This window comes from Diospyros lotus, chromosome 13, assembly GCF_014633365.1.
Source record: "Diospyros lotus cultivar Yz01 chromosome 13, ASM1463336v1, whole genome shotgun sequence".
Lineage (NCBI taxonomy): Eukaryota > Viridiplantae > Streptophyta > Magnoliopsida > Ericales > Ebenaceae > Diospyros > Diospyros lotus.
This window is the reverse complement of record NC_068350.1, coordinates 6,034,638-6,050,292: the sequence shown is the minus strand read 5'-3', so window position 1 is coordinate 6,050,292 and position 15,655 is coordinate 6,034,638. Positions and strand designations below refer to the sequence as shown.

Below are 15,655 nucleotides of genomic sequence, written 5' to 3'. Positions count from 1 at the left end.
CTAGCAGCTTCCCATATATCATGAGCAGTATCATACAACAAAAAATTTTTACCAATCTCATTAGTCATAGAGTTAATAAGCCATGACATTACCATGTTCTCGGATTTCCACATCCGGAACTTGGGATCTGCTTCCTTTGGTTGGCTAACTCCCATGAGATAGTCATCCTTCCCCTTTCCGCAAATGAACATCATTACGGATAGGGACCATTGTAGATAGTTTTGCTCGTTCAACTTGTGGCCAATGATGGTAAAAATGTTATTATCTAAGGCTCCCATGTTGGTGGATGTACCAGGGATGATCTCCAAAGATAGGTTAGTTTTTCCAGCCATGGTGTGGTTTACGGGTGTGTAGGAATTTGGTTAGGGATGGCTCTGATACAATGCAGAAATATTTGAGAAGAAGAACTCACTTTCTTTATCATTCTAATTAGTATAAATATACATAATACAATCTTGACTTTAGGAAACCTACAGCTAATTAGGAAACCTGAACTGAGACAATACATCTACACCAATTAGGTAACTTACAGCTACATAGAAAGATTTATTCTTTACACAAAAAGGAAATACGTTGACTTTACAAAATTTACAGAATAAGGAAACTTAGTAATTAGGAAACACACTAATTTAGACAGCTGGAAAAGGATCAATTAGTCAACCACCCGTAATCTCCACATATTGAATTTTTCACCTACTTAACTTGAAGCCTTTGGATTCTGAGGTATTTCTCCATAATTCAAACATAATATTGAAGCCACGTCTCATCCATTAAGACAATATCGTATAAAAAGAGTATACACCAAGGCACCTCTTCTTCAATGATTTGTGGGTCCATCCATCATAATACGAGCTTGGTGCTAATCCTTGATATAATATAATTGTAACTAGAAATGTCTCACAATCTCCTTCACTCAAGTCCTATCACACAATTTTACTTCATGATAAACGTCTTTAATAGATATATATATAAGCAATCTGAAACTCTATCTTTTTCCTCTAAAACTCTCCATAATACTTATTTAAAGACTTTCATAAACTTTTCCCAAATCTATAAAAAAGACAAAGCAAAACTGCGTGAAATATATTATAATATTAAAGAGGAGAAAACATAATTTCATATAATACTATGCGGAATGTATTAACAACAAAACATATGCCCACCATTATCTAATGATTAAACAACCACAAGCAATCAATTTGCATACTTGGTTGATATTCACAAGTTACGTCACACATTTCTGCTTCACAATAAATGTCTTTAGCAACCTATATATCAGCAGTCTGTAACTCTGCTTTCCACTAAAACCCTCCACAAGACTTCTTTGAAAACAATCATAAACTTTTTCCAAGTCTACAAAAACCACAGAGCAGAACTATGTAAAATATATTAAGAAAAACACATACCTTCATATAATACTATATGGAATGTATTAATAGCAAAATGTATGCACACAAATATCAAATGATTAAACAACCACAAGAGATCAATTTGCATATTTGGTTGACATTCATAAAAGAACTTGTATGAATCAAGAGATTATTCAGTCTATCAGTAAAAATAGACTTGTTTACCTAACATTACACAACTGACTAATAGCAAATTATGCAGAATGAATTAAGAAAAAAATCGCACTTCCACAAATTACCTCATTCCTATCCCCAGTGCATTTCTCACCAATTAGATGCCTGAGATATTCTTCAAATTCCTCATCAGGAGCCTAAAGTAGGAAAAAAAATATGAAAATACAGTGGGTGCTCAAATTGCCAAATCAAAACTACAAATTTCACCTCTTGGAATCACCAATTACTGTTAAGAACAACAATGGAAGAGTAGGCAACTTATAAGTCTTCTGCTCTATTTTTCAGGTTTAATACATCTCATGAGGTTAAAATGCAACAGAGAGAATGGAACATTTAATTATTCCAAAAAAAAAGTAAAAGAATGAAACATTTAATTTAAGCAGAATAAGTATCTCTAGAATGCTTCTTATGCAGCTATATTCAAGATTAATATCCTAGTTCATTGTATCTTCTACATACAAATGCATTCACACCCACAAATAGGACGCACCGTTCGAACTGCAAATGCTTTTGCAACTCCTGCAAGAGTCACATCTGAATGCAATGGACCAACCCCTCCATATATAAATACCTGCAACAATCCAAAGTTTGATCCATGAAAAAGAATCAGGTTTTAGACACCCAAATAAAGACAACAATTTTCATGACTCAGAGCATTTCTCTATTACTTCCCAAATAAGGATAAAGAGTCCTACAAGAAACTGCAATATTTACCAGATCATTTGCAAACTTCTGCTGTTCAACTTCTTCAGCTACAGAATCTACCTGTATTTGGAATCAATATCAAAATAAATGGAATAATGAGATAATAAATCAATAGAAAGAAATTCAAGGCATCATCTGATTTCATTATCTCACAAAAAAACGCTCATCACAATTAAGCAGGAATATTTGGTTAAGCTTTGCCAAGCAAATACTAAATAAGTTGAAATACTTCAATTAAGCAGGAATATTGGTTAAGCTTTGCCAAGAAAATACTAAATAAGTTGAAACACTTCTATTCAAGAACTTCAAATTTAATACAGGTATAGTTCAAAAGAAACAAAAAGGAGAGACTGAATAAGCTAGGGAAAGATGGGCTACTAGCCAAGTTTTCACTAGAATTTATGAACCAAATGATGATTCATTGCTTAGTTGATTAGAATCAAGCTGGAGGAAGCAAGTAGAATATATGCACGCAAGGTAAATACATCACTGATTTCTTTGTTTTTTTCCTGGTTCACATACAAGTGATCTAAAAATATCTCATGGTAATTGCATTTTTTGGGAGATTTATCCCAGCAATCAATCAAAGGTAAGCCTGCCAATAGGTTCCTTGAAGCATGGCAAGCTGTTATTTAGTCTGTCTTCAGAAGAAGGTGGCATAATGTATGCAAATGATTCTTCATCAACCCATCATGATGTTGATGGCAAACTTTTATGTTCCAATCTGGATTCAAGCTTTGCCTACTGGAAAAAAGTCGATGCCATAAAAACATGCACTCAGACAATGGGGAAAAAGAAAGTCAAAACAAGGTTAAAACTTACGAAGAAAAAATTATATAAAACTTGGACATGCGATGTTGATGAAAAGGATTTGATGACGTCTGGTGGTGTTAGGACAGAGCCCAAGGCAGCAGGCAGACAGCTAGCTATCTAATCTTTAGTGATGAGCCATAAAGTCTTTTTTTTGGGCTTGTCATGAGCAATAAAGTCTGGATTGATATTTGGGGGGGGGAGGAGAATCATGACTGATATTGATTTAATAGTCCGAAAAAAAGAGAGTTATTTAGTGCCCATACCAACGCAAAGATATAAAGCCACCAATTACTAAGACATTATGTTAAATGTTATTCATAATTACTTACGTCATTTCGGACCACAGCAATTCGTGACACTGCCCAGCCAATAGAACGGAGCTTTCTACACAAGGAAGGTCCCAGTTGATCCTCAATGGTGCCAGATCTGAGCTATGGACCCGATAAGAAATATCAGATACTACAGCAACAACAGATGCAGGAAATATATATGTGAACATATTAGTCAAAAGTACTTAATCTTTGTTGTACTTTTAAAAACCTACTTTTCCAAAAGAAGTTAGGGAACTTTGAACAGTTGAAAGCCCCCACTATGACGTGAACCATCTGCTAAGCACAGCAACCTCAGAGCTATGCCCTATTGCCATAGTAAGGCATAGTGTTGCTAAGGTCACACATCAAACACTTAAAAAATATGCCAGAAGCTATATACATGTCCGTAATTGCCAAATTGGTGAATGGCACAAATTCCATTACTTAAAGAAAACATCAAAAGGCAAACAAACGTGTCCAAATACCTACTATACAGTTATTTTAAACAGCTGTGAAATGCAACTGGAACATAAAAATGACAAAAACATGTCAACTATAGCCTTTTGTTCAGAAAATGGAACATAAATACTATTTAACTGAACTAGTCAGAACCACACAGGGTTCATCAAAGAAAAATGGCCGGAGTGAAATCATGGTTACCAACACCCCGCCCCCAGCACGCATGTGCACAGCAATTCAACCTACCCAGATGCAGCTTTTCATGATCCTAGAACCCACAGTATGCAAATTGGATCCCCAAAATAAGGAATCAAAGAGAAAAAATGGAAATTCTGCAAGTAAATAGACAGAAAAGGAAAAGACACCTCACTGAGCAATTGGATAATGGACATTCCAGAATAAGGAAGCACCAGTTGAAGCACAGTATCTACAATTCTTCTTTCATTGATTTATTGATGGTTTTTATCACCTTTGTTTTCTGTTGTGTTGTGTTTTGTCTGCTTCACCAATGTAGTTTCATGAATGTAATGCATTAATTAGTTCTTAATAGTGAAATGCAATGTATTGTGGAACTTTTATTTTAATAATTTCTTTCCACTTACAACAAATTGCAGTTTTTCAAGTGCCAAACCAAGTAATACTCAGAAGTGTACCACAACCCAAACACAAAATCAGCTAAGGGAAAATCTCATTTCTCTACCCATATCAGAATCCTGAATGCACCACATTCCAGGTAACAGTGAGTGAAATAGTGGAATGGAATTCAACTTAAACATCCAACCAAGGCTTTAAATCCAAAACTGCAATCATTGAAACAGGCAAGAGGTAACATATACATGTTAACAGAAGAAGGGCCTTATAAAAGGTGGTCCAACATGACTGTAACACCACAAGTCCTCAATCTAAAGTGCTAGGTGACTAATGGATTCATGAGACCAAATAATATACAACACCTCCCAATGAGGGATTGGTTTGTGACAAACTCTCCTTTTAATTCTATCATCCTCGCCAGGCCAGAAATCCATGTCTGACCCAAATCAGTCTCAGAACCCTTTCATAGACAGCACCCACATAGTAACAAACCATGAGTCCTCACCCAAAGGTGCTACCTCAAGGGACTTATGGGTTCACGGGACCAAATAATAAACCCAAGACCTCCCTCGTAAACTACCAATGAGGGCTAGGTTGTGATAAAAGGCGTTTTTGTTAGTAACTGAACAAACAAATAATATGCAGTTTCATTCCTTGCAGGCAGCATGATGCCTACCACTGTGGGCCATACACATCCGAAAAGGAAAAGAGAAATTATAGAGAATAGAAAAAATGAATTCAGAATAGGTGAACTAAAGAAGACATTACTCCAAATCAACAGAGCAATAACAAGGAACTTACAGAAGCTCATCTCCAACAGCAATGACCGAGGCCATCAGCATGCCACTCTGGTGCACATCCCCACTTTTCAGGCCATTGCAAACATGAGGAAACTGTCCAGAAATTGGAGAATACTTTTTTACTCTCCCTGCCCTCTCAAGTCTTCCATCCGGAAGCAAATATGCAGGTCGAAATTTTTCTTTGCTATTGTCAGAGTTGATGCACAATAATGCATTTGGAACTGTGTCATGTATGCTCCCAATTGAAGTATAACTGTGAACATGAAAAGAAGTAACAAAATTGAAATTTTTAACATAAACCATCAAGCAGAAATTAGATTGTCTTCAAAGGAAATAATGAAATACAAATTTGCATCAGAAATTATAAAGGCACAGCCCAAGCGTATGTCATACATCAATGATAATTTAACAATTATGTACAAAAGTTTCTCAAGACATCCAAATGAATAATTACCCATGATCATAGAGGCTGCAGTACCGCACCTTACACGTTAAAAGGAAAGCCCACACATCTCTGCCAAATTAACACAAAGAAAATTAATCATTCATATATCAAATTAAAAACCCAAACACACTATAGAGTAAGTTAATCAATCATATTGACTGAAAGTAAACCATGTCGAACAAACAGCACTTCCAAATAACAAAATGACCATATGTGTACATTCGTGGAGGCAACAAACCAGAAATCAAAAAACTAAATAAAGGTCCAGTGGCTATTTATTGCAGCATTTGAACCTGGCTTCAGCTACAGTAGCAAAGTAGCAGCCATCCAATTCATTAAGCCATCATTAAGCTCCAGTAAAAGAAAGCCCCAAGGGTACCAGAAGTCATGAAAATCAGAAGCTGGGACAAATTTTACTCATGGCTTGAAACAACCCTGATATGGTTACACAGGCAAAGAGACCCCTTATCACCCTTATCCATAGAGAAAAACAAACAAAAGAAGGGTACCAAAAAACTAGTGAAAATGGATAATGAAGCACTTCTAGCAGGAGGAGATAAAGCAGCCACAGAATTGAGCTTCCACGGAAAGAGGTTATAAAAGCTTGGCAAAAGTACAAGAAGATAGATAGAAAAGCAAACTTCTAGCACATCTGTAGGAATGACATGCCGGGGGGGGGGGGGGTTGGGGGGTGCGCGGGCAGGGGGGAGTGATAAAGGGCAACAAAAACTTGAAAGATAGGGCAATTGAGATCAAAATCAACTTCTGGTTTCAAACCAGGGTAAAAGAAAGAACTGCTCTTCCTTAACGAAATAAATTCTCATAAAATCTGAAAAGTTCCCTGACTTTCAAAAGAAACTTTATACATGCATAAAACCCGAATTAAAAACAATGCTTGCCCTACATCAAAAACTTTTGTGAGTTACCATCATTTGTCACTTGTTTATTCTACTTTTGTCTATGTTCTTTCTTCTATTTCTATTCCTAGGCAGAGGTTCTAACTCACCCTCGGTGGCACCATGCTATGGAGGAGAAGATGTCTTCCTTGCTAACTAACACAACATGGGATCTTGTTTCTCTCCCTCCAAGAAAGTCTATCGTTGGTTGTGGGTGGGTGTTTATTGTCAAGGTTGGTCCGAATGCTATTGTTGATCATTTAAAAGCCTAGTTGGTTGCCAAGGGCTACACTCAGATTTTTAGTCTCGACAATGGTGATACATTCTCCCAAGAATGCTTTTATTCATGTCTTTCTTGCTATAGTAGCTATTCAGTAATAGCCTCTTTATCAATTGGATATCAAGAATGTTTTTCTTCATGGCAACCTTCAAAAGGAGGCCTATATGGATAATAGCCTGAATTTGTTGCTCAGAGGAAGTCTAGATTGGTATGTCGCCTACGAGAATCCTTATGTTGGCTAATGCAGTCTCCCCAATGTTGGTTTGGTCGCTTTATTTCTCTCATCTAGTCCATTGGTATGACTAGAAATGACGCTGATCATTCTATGTTTTATCATTATTCTACTGGTGCAACAATATTCTTGGTGGTGTATGTAGATGATATCGTTATTACAAATAATGATGAGGTTGGCATTGGGCAATTGAATACTCACTTGCACTCTCATTTTCAAACCAAGGATTTGGGCAGGTTGAAGTATTTGGTGCGTGCATCTCTCAACAGAAATATGCCTTGGTGATACAGCGCGTAGCGCGTGTGTAAAGAAAACATACAAAGAAACCCTTGAAACAAATAAGTTTCAAATACCCTTGAGAGAACAAACTTTAACAACCAAAGCTAAACTCTTAACTAGGCACAAGAACCGAAATTGCTTGCTGGAAAAAACCAAACTGGTTTGTTGGAATTTATTGAATAAAAAACTAATTACAATCCCTAGCTTCTAGGTATATTTATAGAGTTTGGTTAATCCATCTAATACTTACAAATAAAATCCAACTAGAATAAAATCATCCAACTAGAATCCTAATAGAAATAAAACCCTGATCAAACATGAAGTAGAATCCTAAAACAAGTAAAATCATAAAGCTTATGAAGTTTCGCTATTGTTCCGACGCTACTGTTTGGGCCGGTTCTGGGCTGCCCGGTTTGGGTCGGGTCGGGTCGGCCTTAGACCGAGTCTTGATCAGTAGCCGTATCATTCACCTCCACTTGAGAATAATTCGTCCTCGAATTATAATCCAAGTATGACAACTCAACATCCAACAAATACAAAGAAATTTCAGCAATATTGAATGTTTTGGAAATACCCATATGATTAAGCAAATCCACGACATAAGCATTGTCATTGACCTTCTTTGTAATCTTGTAAGGACCATACTTCCTTGGCTTGAACTTGTTTTACTTTCCTGCTGAAATCCGTTTCTTCTTTAAGGATATCATGACTTTATCTCCAACCTCAAAAACCTTATGCTTCCTATGCTTGTCAGCTACTGCCTTGTACTTTTCATTCACCTTGTGCAACTTTTGTTTGACATTCTCTTGAACCGCTTGAACTTGTTTGGCTAAGTCACTAGTTGTAACATTGAAACCTGGTACCTTTGGCAACTTTACCAAATCCGATGCATGATTAGGAACTTTCATGTATACGGTGAAAAATGGTGATCTTCCTATTGAGTTATGCATGGCATTGTTGTAGGCAAACTCCTCAGGAACCACAATGTAAAATTCCTCTAACAATCCCTGCACCTCCTATAACACCCCAAATTTTTCGGGCGTGTTATAACTTAGGATTTCGGGAATATAAAAATTTTTCATACCACAATCGCTACCATACATCACACAAATTCCCAAAAACCCTAATTTTCACCTTCTCAGCTTAACAAACCCAATATTAAATAGTTAAGATAGGTGTTAAAATTTCAAATGTGGAAGCTAGATCGAACCTGACATGGTTCACAACCATAATACTTTATTTATTATAAAATTGTTCAAGACATCTACAAAATATATTACATGAACATCATCAAGTGATAACTGAACATCTTAAACATATCCAAAATTACATAGGTTCGCACATAAACAAAAATATGCTAATCATGCTACAGACAGTAATTTAAGCTAATTCTTTAGCTACCTTCTTTCTCTTAGAGCCGCTCGTCGAACTTGGAACGTTTGAATATTCCAGGGACATAGTCCAATTAGAAGATGAATCTTCTAGTGAAAAATCCAAAAACAGTTTATATCGATGCATGATCAGGTATAAAATGTATGAGAAGACAACGAGAATTACTCCGAAGTGCCTCGTGAACACGTCAGCCTCCTCCAACGAGAGCTTTCTCAATGGCGCACGCATAGCGCGTCTCAGGAGGTCCCTAACCATGTCACTTCGGCCCGACCTCATAGAACTCATGCAAGCACCACATCCGTTGTTCCTTGGACTCACAGTCTTCCCCACGAGAGCTTTCTCGATGGCGCACGCATAGCGCCTCTCGGGGGATATCTGACTTTTGCCCTCAGCCAACAACAAATAGGTACAACAGTATGACCACACGAATTTTATAAATGCAACAGTTAAAAAGCCAATAGCATATAAATTTCAAAAAAATACATTTCATATATGCAACATAATTTCACGTAAGAGAATAACAAGCGTTTATGTATAAGAACTTCACGAAACACGTCTCATGCAATAGAAGTCTCTCATAAGAGAATAAAAAATAGGATTTGGAGTATAGGAGTCTCACATTGTTGGTTTATCTCTTGGACAGTATAATTTCACAGCAAATGGCCTAGGTTTCTGCAGAAAAAACGAGTTTTGGTAAACCTAACCTCAAATATTTTTACATAGGGTTGAAAGGTATTAAAATAGGAGCATAACTGAAAATTTTCAAGGAAAAAGGACCTCTCACGCGCCCCGAGAATGTCGGCCACGCGCCTTCACGCGCAGCTACTTCCGGCGCGTGTAACTCACGCACTGCCGAGCAGAATTCGGACAGCTTCGTCCCGTTTTCGTATTTCGACCATAACTTCCTCATTGTAACTCCGATTCAACCCTCGTTTGAACCTACGCGACCCTTTCTTCCCCCTCTACAGGATTATCAAAAAAAATCGAACTTACCTCGTTTTTTTTTTTTTACTGATTTCGACGAATTCCGGTGAAGGCTTGTAACTCCGACAAGGCTTGTTCTCCCCAACCTCTCCTTCGATTCCTTCCCGCCTTCTTGCCGAACTTCCTACTCTCTCTCTAGAGCAAGCTCCTCCTCTTAGAGTGCCTCAACTCTCAAAGTTGTTTGGAATGATTTGAGAACAACTCATGGTGCCTTTTTATAGATTTCTTCAACCAATCACATTATGCCACTTGTCACAATCTAAGCCATGGACTCCAAAGACTCAAAGATATATTTGAATGGTTTTTGAAATCCAAAACTAGAATGGATTTAACTTTTGAAATCCAAGCTAATTCCCTAACTTCTTCCAAATGACACTTTGGCTCTTATTTCAAGTTCTCAAACTTTAATATTTTACCACATAAGCTTCAAATTTCATCCTGATTTTATTTGGATAATTCTCTAATTATATTTACACCCTCAAACATCAAATTTATCGAGATACTTAAAATCTCAAATTTAATAACTCAAAATTACTTGATATATACGATTTCCGGGAAGCCCTTACCATCATTTGGTCTTTTTAGGCTATAACTTTAGCTTAACCGAAAAATCGTGTCTTATTTTATTTCTTTCAGCGTCATAAATCTCGCCTCGAGACGCTCGTCAAATATATACCTTTGTCCTTAGGTATCTAAGCTCCAAGGCACTCCCTGCAGTCGATTCGGTGACTTACTGCCCTCTCAAACCCATTTTTCGATATTTTAAACTCACTTAAAATACGTGGCAACTTTACGAAAATATGGGGTATTACATCTCCACTGGAATATGATTCACCTTCAGTGGCTCACTCACGCTCTCCCCCTTTAGCCTTTACAACCAACAATTGAACCTCTCGGGTATCCTTACACTCCCTCACAAACTTAGAGTGTTTATGTGTGATGGTAAGAAAATTCCTCCCCTCCACTTTAGAAGCTTTGGTTTGATTCTTTTCCACCATAGGTAACAAAGTATAACGCACACCCTCTTTCTCAAGTTGATATGTGTTCTTCCTACCCAAGTGCTTAGCATCCACATCAAATTGCCAAGGCCTCCCAAATAAAATATGGCAAGCATCTATGTCAACAATATCACAATAGACTTCGTCAGAGTACTTACCAATAAAGAAAGACATCCTGCAATGTTCATCCACACATATGCCACCAACTTCTTTGATCCATCCAATCATGTAAGGGCTTGGATGTTTTTCAGGAGTTAGCTACATCTTTGCCACCACGTCTCTTCCTATGATGTTCTCCTAACTTCCACTATGAATAATCAGCTCAAAAATTTTTCCTTTCACCATACACCTTGTGCAGAAAAGTTTATGCCGCTGAGTAGTATCTTCATTCTTTTGAGATAACATTAACTTCCTCACCACAGAAGTATACTCTCCATGTTCATACTCTTATTCGTCATCCTCCTTATCAGGCCCAGGCCCGCAATCATTAGACTGGTGCCCGGCCTCATTTCACTTGAAACACTTTAAGATAACTAGCTTTGCATCAGGGTTATTGGATTTTGGAAGATAAGAAGTAGTACCTCGTGTGTTTCCCCCTGTTGTAGCCTTGTTAGGGTTGACTGTATTAGGTGGATTGAACGGCTGCATTCCCTGAACCGACTTGCCTCTATCAAAAGCTACTTGTTTATTTTCATTCCCACTATATCGACAATATTTCTCATTACAGGCTCTCTCACTCAACATTAACTCAGCCTTTAAAGCTAAGTCCATTGCTTCTTGCACACTTAGAACAATCCGAACCCCAATTTTATCACGAACAGCAAGCTTCAATCCATTCAAGTAACGAGCTGCTTGTTGATTATTACTTTCTGACAATTGGTTTCTCTCTGCCAATCTTAGAAACTCAGAGGTATATTCATTCACACTCTCCATTCCCTGTGCACATCTTTGATAGGCTTCAAACATATATTGTTCATAATCAGGGGTAAAAACCTACCTCGTAACAACTGCTTCATTCGTCTCCATGTCTGAATTGGGTGTCAGCCTTCCCTCAATCTCGTCTCTTTCAATTGCTCCCACCAAACAAGTGCACCACCCTTCAATCTGTAAGCAACTAACTTGACTTATCGTTCATCTGGGATCTCCATGTATTCAAAAAATCGGTCAACCTCAGTGATCCAATCCAAGAACCCCTCAATATCAAGATCTCCACTAAAGGTAGGAATATCAACCTTTAGTTTATACTCATTGCTGCCCCAATGGTTGTACCGATGCACATTCCTCCTAACCCCTCTTCCACCAGGATTAGCTATTGCTTAACTAAGATCATCCTCTACATTGCTATCTTCAATCATTGGTCTTCTAGAATTAACAAAGATATGATTAATTGGTGGTCTTCCCGCTCCGGCTTGATTCACCCCATTATTCAAGTTCCTATCATCATCAACTTGTAGTAAGGCGCCCAATTAGTTGTTGATTTGCTCCAATTGTTGTTGGATGGTACGAGTTACTTCCTGTTGTTCTTTGATTGTTTTCCAAACTACAGACAACTCCTGATCATCATCACAAGGCTGGTTGCTATCATTACCTTCAAGATTAGCCATCTGATTGGTTAATTAACCGCTCTGATACCACTTGGCACAGCGTGTAGTGCGCGTGTAAAGAAAACACACAAAGAAACTCTTGAAACAATAAGTTTCAAGTACCCTTGAGAGAACAAACTTTCACGACCAAAGCTGGACTCTACACTAGGCGCAAGAACCAAAGCTACTTGTTGGAAAAAAACAAACTGGTTTGTTGTAATTTATTGAATAAAAAATTGATTACAACCCCTAGCTTCTAGGTGTATTTATGGAGTTTGGTTAATCCATCTAAAACTTGTAAACCAAATCCAACTAGAATAAAATCATCTAACTAGAATCCTAATAGAAATAAAACCCTGATCAAACATGAAGTAGAATCCTAAAACTTATGAAGTTTCGCTATTGTTTCGACGCTACTATTTGGGCCGATTCTGGGCTGCCCGGTTTGGGTTGGGTAGGCTTTGGGCCGAGTCTTGATCAATGACCGCATCACTTGGATATTTCGAAGGAGACCGATATGCTTGATTCTCAGCCTATAGATACCCTTGTAGATTCTAATGTTAAGCTTATACCAGGTCAGAAGGAGCTGTTGGAGGACCCTAGATGATATAGGAGATTGGTTGGGAAGCTTACTTACCTCACCATTACACAACCCAACATCTCTTTTGTAGTTAGTATGGAGATTCAGTTCTTATATATCCCTCGTGATAGCCACTAGCATGCTTTAGTGCATATCTTAAGGTACATTAAGATTGCTCCTGGTAGAGACTTGTTATCTGAGAACAAAGAGCACAAATAGGTTCTTAGATATACCGATGCAAATTGGGTTGGTTATCCTACAAATAAGAGCTCTACCTTGGGCTATCGTGGCTTGGTTGGAGGTAATTTAGTGACATAGCGTGTAGAGCGTGTGTGAAAAAACACACCAAAATAAACGCTTTGAAATAGCAAACTTCAATGGCCGAAGCTTGGCTTTCAAGAAGACGTAAAAACAACACTGTTTTGCCAAGAAAATCCAAATAGGTTGTTGAAATTTAATTGAGAAAAACTTGATTACAACTCCTAACTTCTAAGTATATTTATAGTGTTTAGCTAATCCAAATTCATCTAATATTTCTAAACAAAATCCAACTAGAATCCTAATAGAAATAAAACCCTAATCATACATGAAATAAAATCCTAAATCAAGTAAAATTCTAAAATATATGAAGTATTAAAATACTATTTACTACTATTTCAATGCTACTGTTCCAGCACTATTGTTCCGGTTTAGTCGGGTCGACCTTGGGCCGGGTCTTGATTGGTGACCACATCATTTAGTGTCTAGGAAGAATAAGAAGCATAGTATTGTGGCTAGATCTAGCGCATAAGTAGAGTATTCAGCCATGGCTTTAGCCACATGTGAGTTGGTTCAACTCAAGCAACTTCTTAAGGAGTTGAGATTTGGAGATTCAAGGCCTATACAGCTTATTTTTTATAATCAGGCAATCCTTCATATTTCCTCTAACCCAATTTTTCATGAGAAAACAAAACATATAGAGATAGACTATCACTTTGTAAGACAAAAATTGATTTTTGGAGAAATTAGTGCCTCATCTATTGCCTCTAATGTCCAGCTAGTTAATCTTCTAACAAAGGGATTATGGGGCCCACGGCTTGACTACATTTGTACCAAGCTAGGCACATATGATGCATATGCACCTATTGAGGGAGAGTGTTAGCTTTATAGTATTGTACATGCTTAGCCTTATGCATAGTGTTTTCCTAAGTTATACCTAGTAGAATTGTACATATACCTACCACATGAATAAAATATTCAACATTTTTGTCTCTTCTTCAAAACAGTAATAAAGTTGTAATGGCTCCTATTGAAGATAGGATGTGTGAGTTACGATTACAATAGTTTGCTCATGTGAGAATAAAAAAATCAATAGAGCTTCTTGTGAGAAAAGTGGATAGAATGGTACAATTCTTTACTAAATGAGGTAAAGGAAGATCAAGAAAACTTGGTGAAAGTTGGTTATGATATAAGTTATAAGAACCATACAAAAGATAATGTCATAGATAGTAATGATTGGCGAGCTAGAATTCATGTAGCTGACCCCAAACAGTGGGATTAAGGTTTGATATGCTGTAAATGTGGCTTAAACAACAAATAATAAAAGGAGGCACTCTCTTCCATAAAACATTTACTGTTTTCAACATGAATGGGCTAAGAATCAAACATCTTGTGCCTCCATATCAATAGTAGAATGTAATGCTCATAGTAGATAAAGAAACCTGTATGACCAATCTAAGATTGGATTCACTCTCATGAAAGGTGGCCATCCAGGTGAACTAGGGGAGAATTGTTCTTGGCCTACCTGCAAGACAATATTAGGTATAGATGGTGATATCTCCCCCACTTTAAAGCCTCCAAAGGAGTTTAATGAAGCTTTGAACAATTTAGCGAGATTTATAAATGAATTAATATACCGCAGTAGGATCACCAATGCGGACACCCAAAAAAATAGCTTTGATGGGTTTATCCTTAAGGAGAGCCTCCAAGCCAGACTTGAAATCTAGGCGAATGACATCCAATTGCAAACCATAACTGTTCAATGAAAATTTGATTTCATAAATAGCTGAATGCTTCAAAATAAAATTATTTATAACACAAATATTTCTCATTATTGAATGATGAAACAAGTCTAAAGGGAAAACCTAAAATTTGACTAGAATTGAAGGGAAAAAAAAATATTAAGGGAAAGAAAATAGCTTTTATTACGTAGAGGCTGTTTCATAAGTGAACGAGTTGATTTCAGGAAAGGAAGAAGAGCTCTCAAAATAGATGGTTCGCATTGGAAATGAGAATTCATGATGTGAGAGATCCCTGTTGGTACGGTTTGATTCTGCTTGATGCAAAAAGTAACCAGCTCGAAGCAGATGTAACAAAACCTACAAAAAGCAGCAAAAAGTTACTAATAAAAGTTTCAAACCAAAAAGAAACAAATCATTGAGAGGTCACTGAAGAAAAAAAAAAAAACTATATAAAAACTTACAGTTGAATCCTTTCCTCCATTAAAGCTAAATGTGACCTCCTCTACGCTGTTCATGGAGGGGGAAAAAAAAAACTTCAGTATCTACAGACTTACTTCACAACCAGAGAAGAGAACAAGAAAAGCTATCCCGATCCAGATCACACATAAGATCACTGTAGCATTTCGAATCAGATAGGATCACAGTCTGGATCTGATCCTACATAATCCTACATCACCAACATTCCAGATCTGATCCTACATAATCCTACATCACCAACATTCCA

The 15,655-nt window shown here is 37.2% G+C and overlaps 1 protein-coding gene across 3 annotated transcripts in view; it reads right to left on the bottom strand.

Annotated features, from left to right (window-relative positions):
- The window catches only part of LOC127787877 (uncharacterized), a 42,052-nt gene that overhangs the window by 23,569 nt on the left and 2,828 nt on the right, over positions 1-15,655 (bottom strand). For 2 of the 3 annotated variants that reach the window (XM_052315940.1, XM_052315941.1), the window contains 10 exons: positions 15,393-15,438; positions 15,119-15,288; positions 14,827-14,944; positions 14,632-14,714; positions 5,717-5,776; positions 5,264-5,515; positions 3,431-3,527; positions 2,298-2,348; positions 2,074-2,154; positions 1,649-1,720 (listed from right to left, as the gene is read on the bottom strand). In XM_052315940.1, the coding sequence (XP_052171900.1) occupies positions 1,649-1,720; positions 2,074-2,154; positions 2,298-2,348; positions 3,431-3,527; positions 5,264-5,515; positions 5,717-5,776; positions 14,632-14,714; positions 14,827-14,944; positions 15,119-15,288; positions 15,393-15,438 (1,030 nt within the window). The remainder of the gene's footprint in view (positions 1-1,648; positions 1,721-2,073; positions 2,155-2,297; positions 2,349-3,430; positions 3,528-5,263; positions 5,516-5,716; positions 5,777-14,631; positions 14,715-14,826; positions 14,945-15,118; positions 15,289-15,392; positions 15,439-15,655) is intronic. The other variant, XM_052315942.1, reaches the window with a different exon arrangement.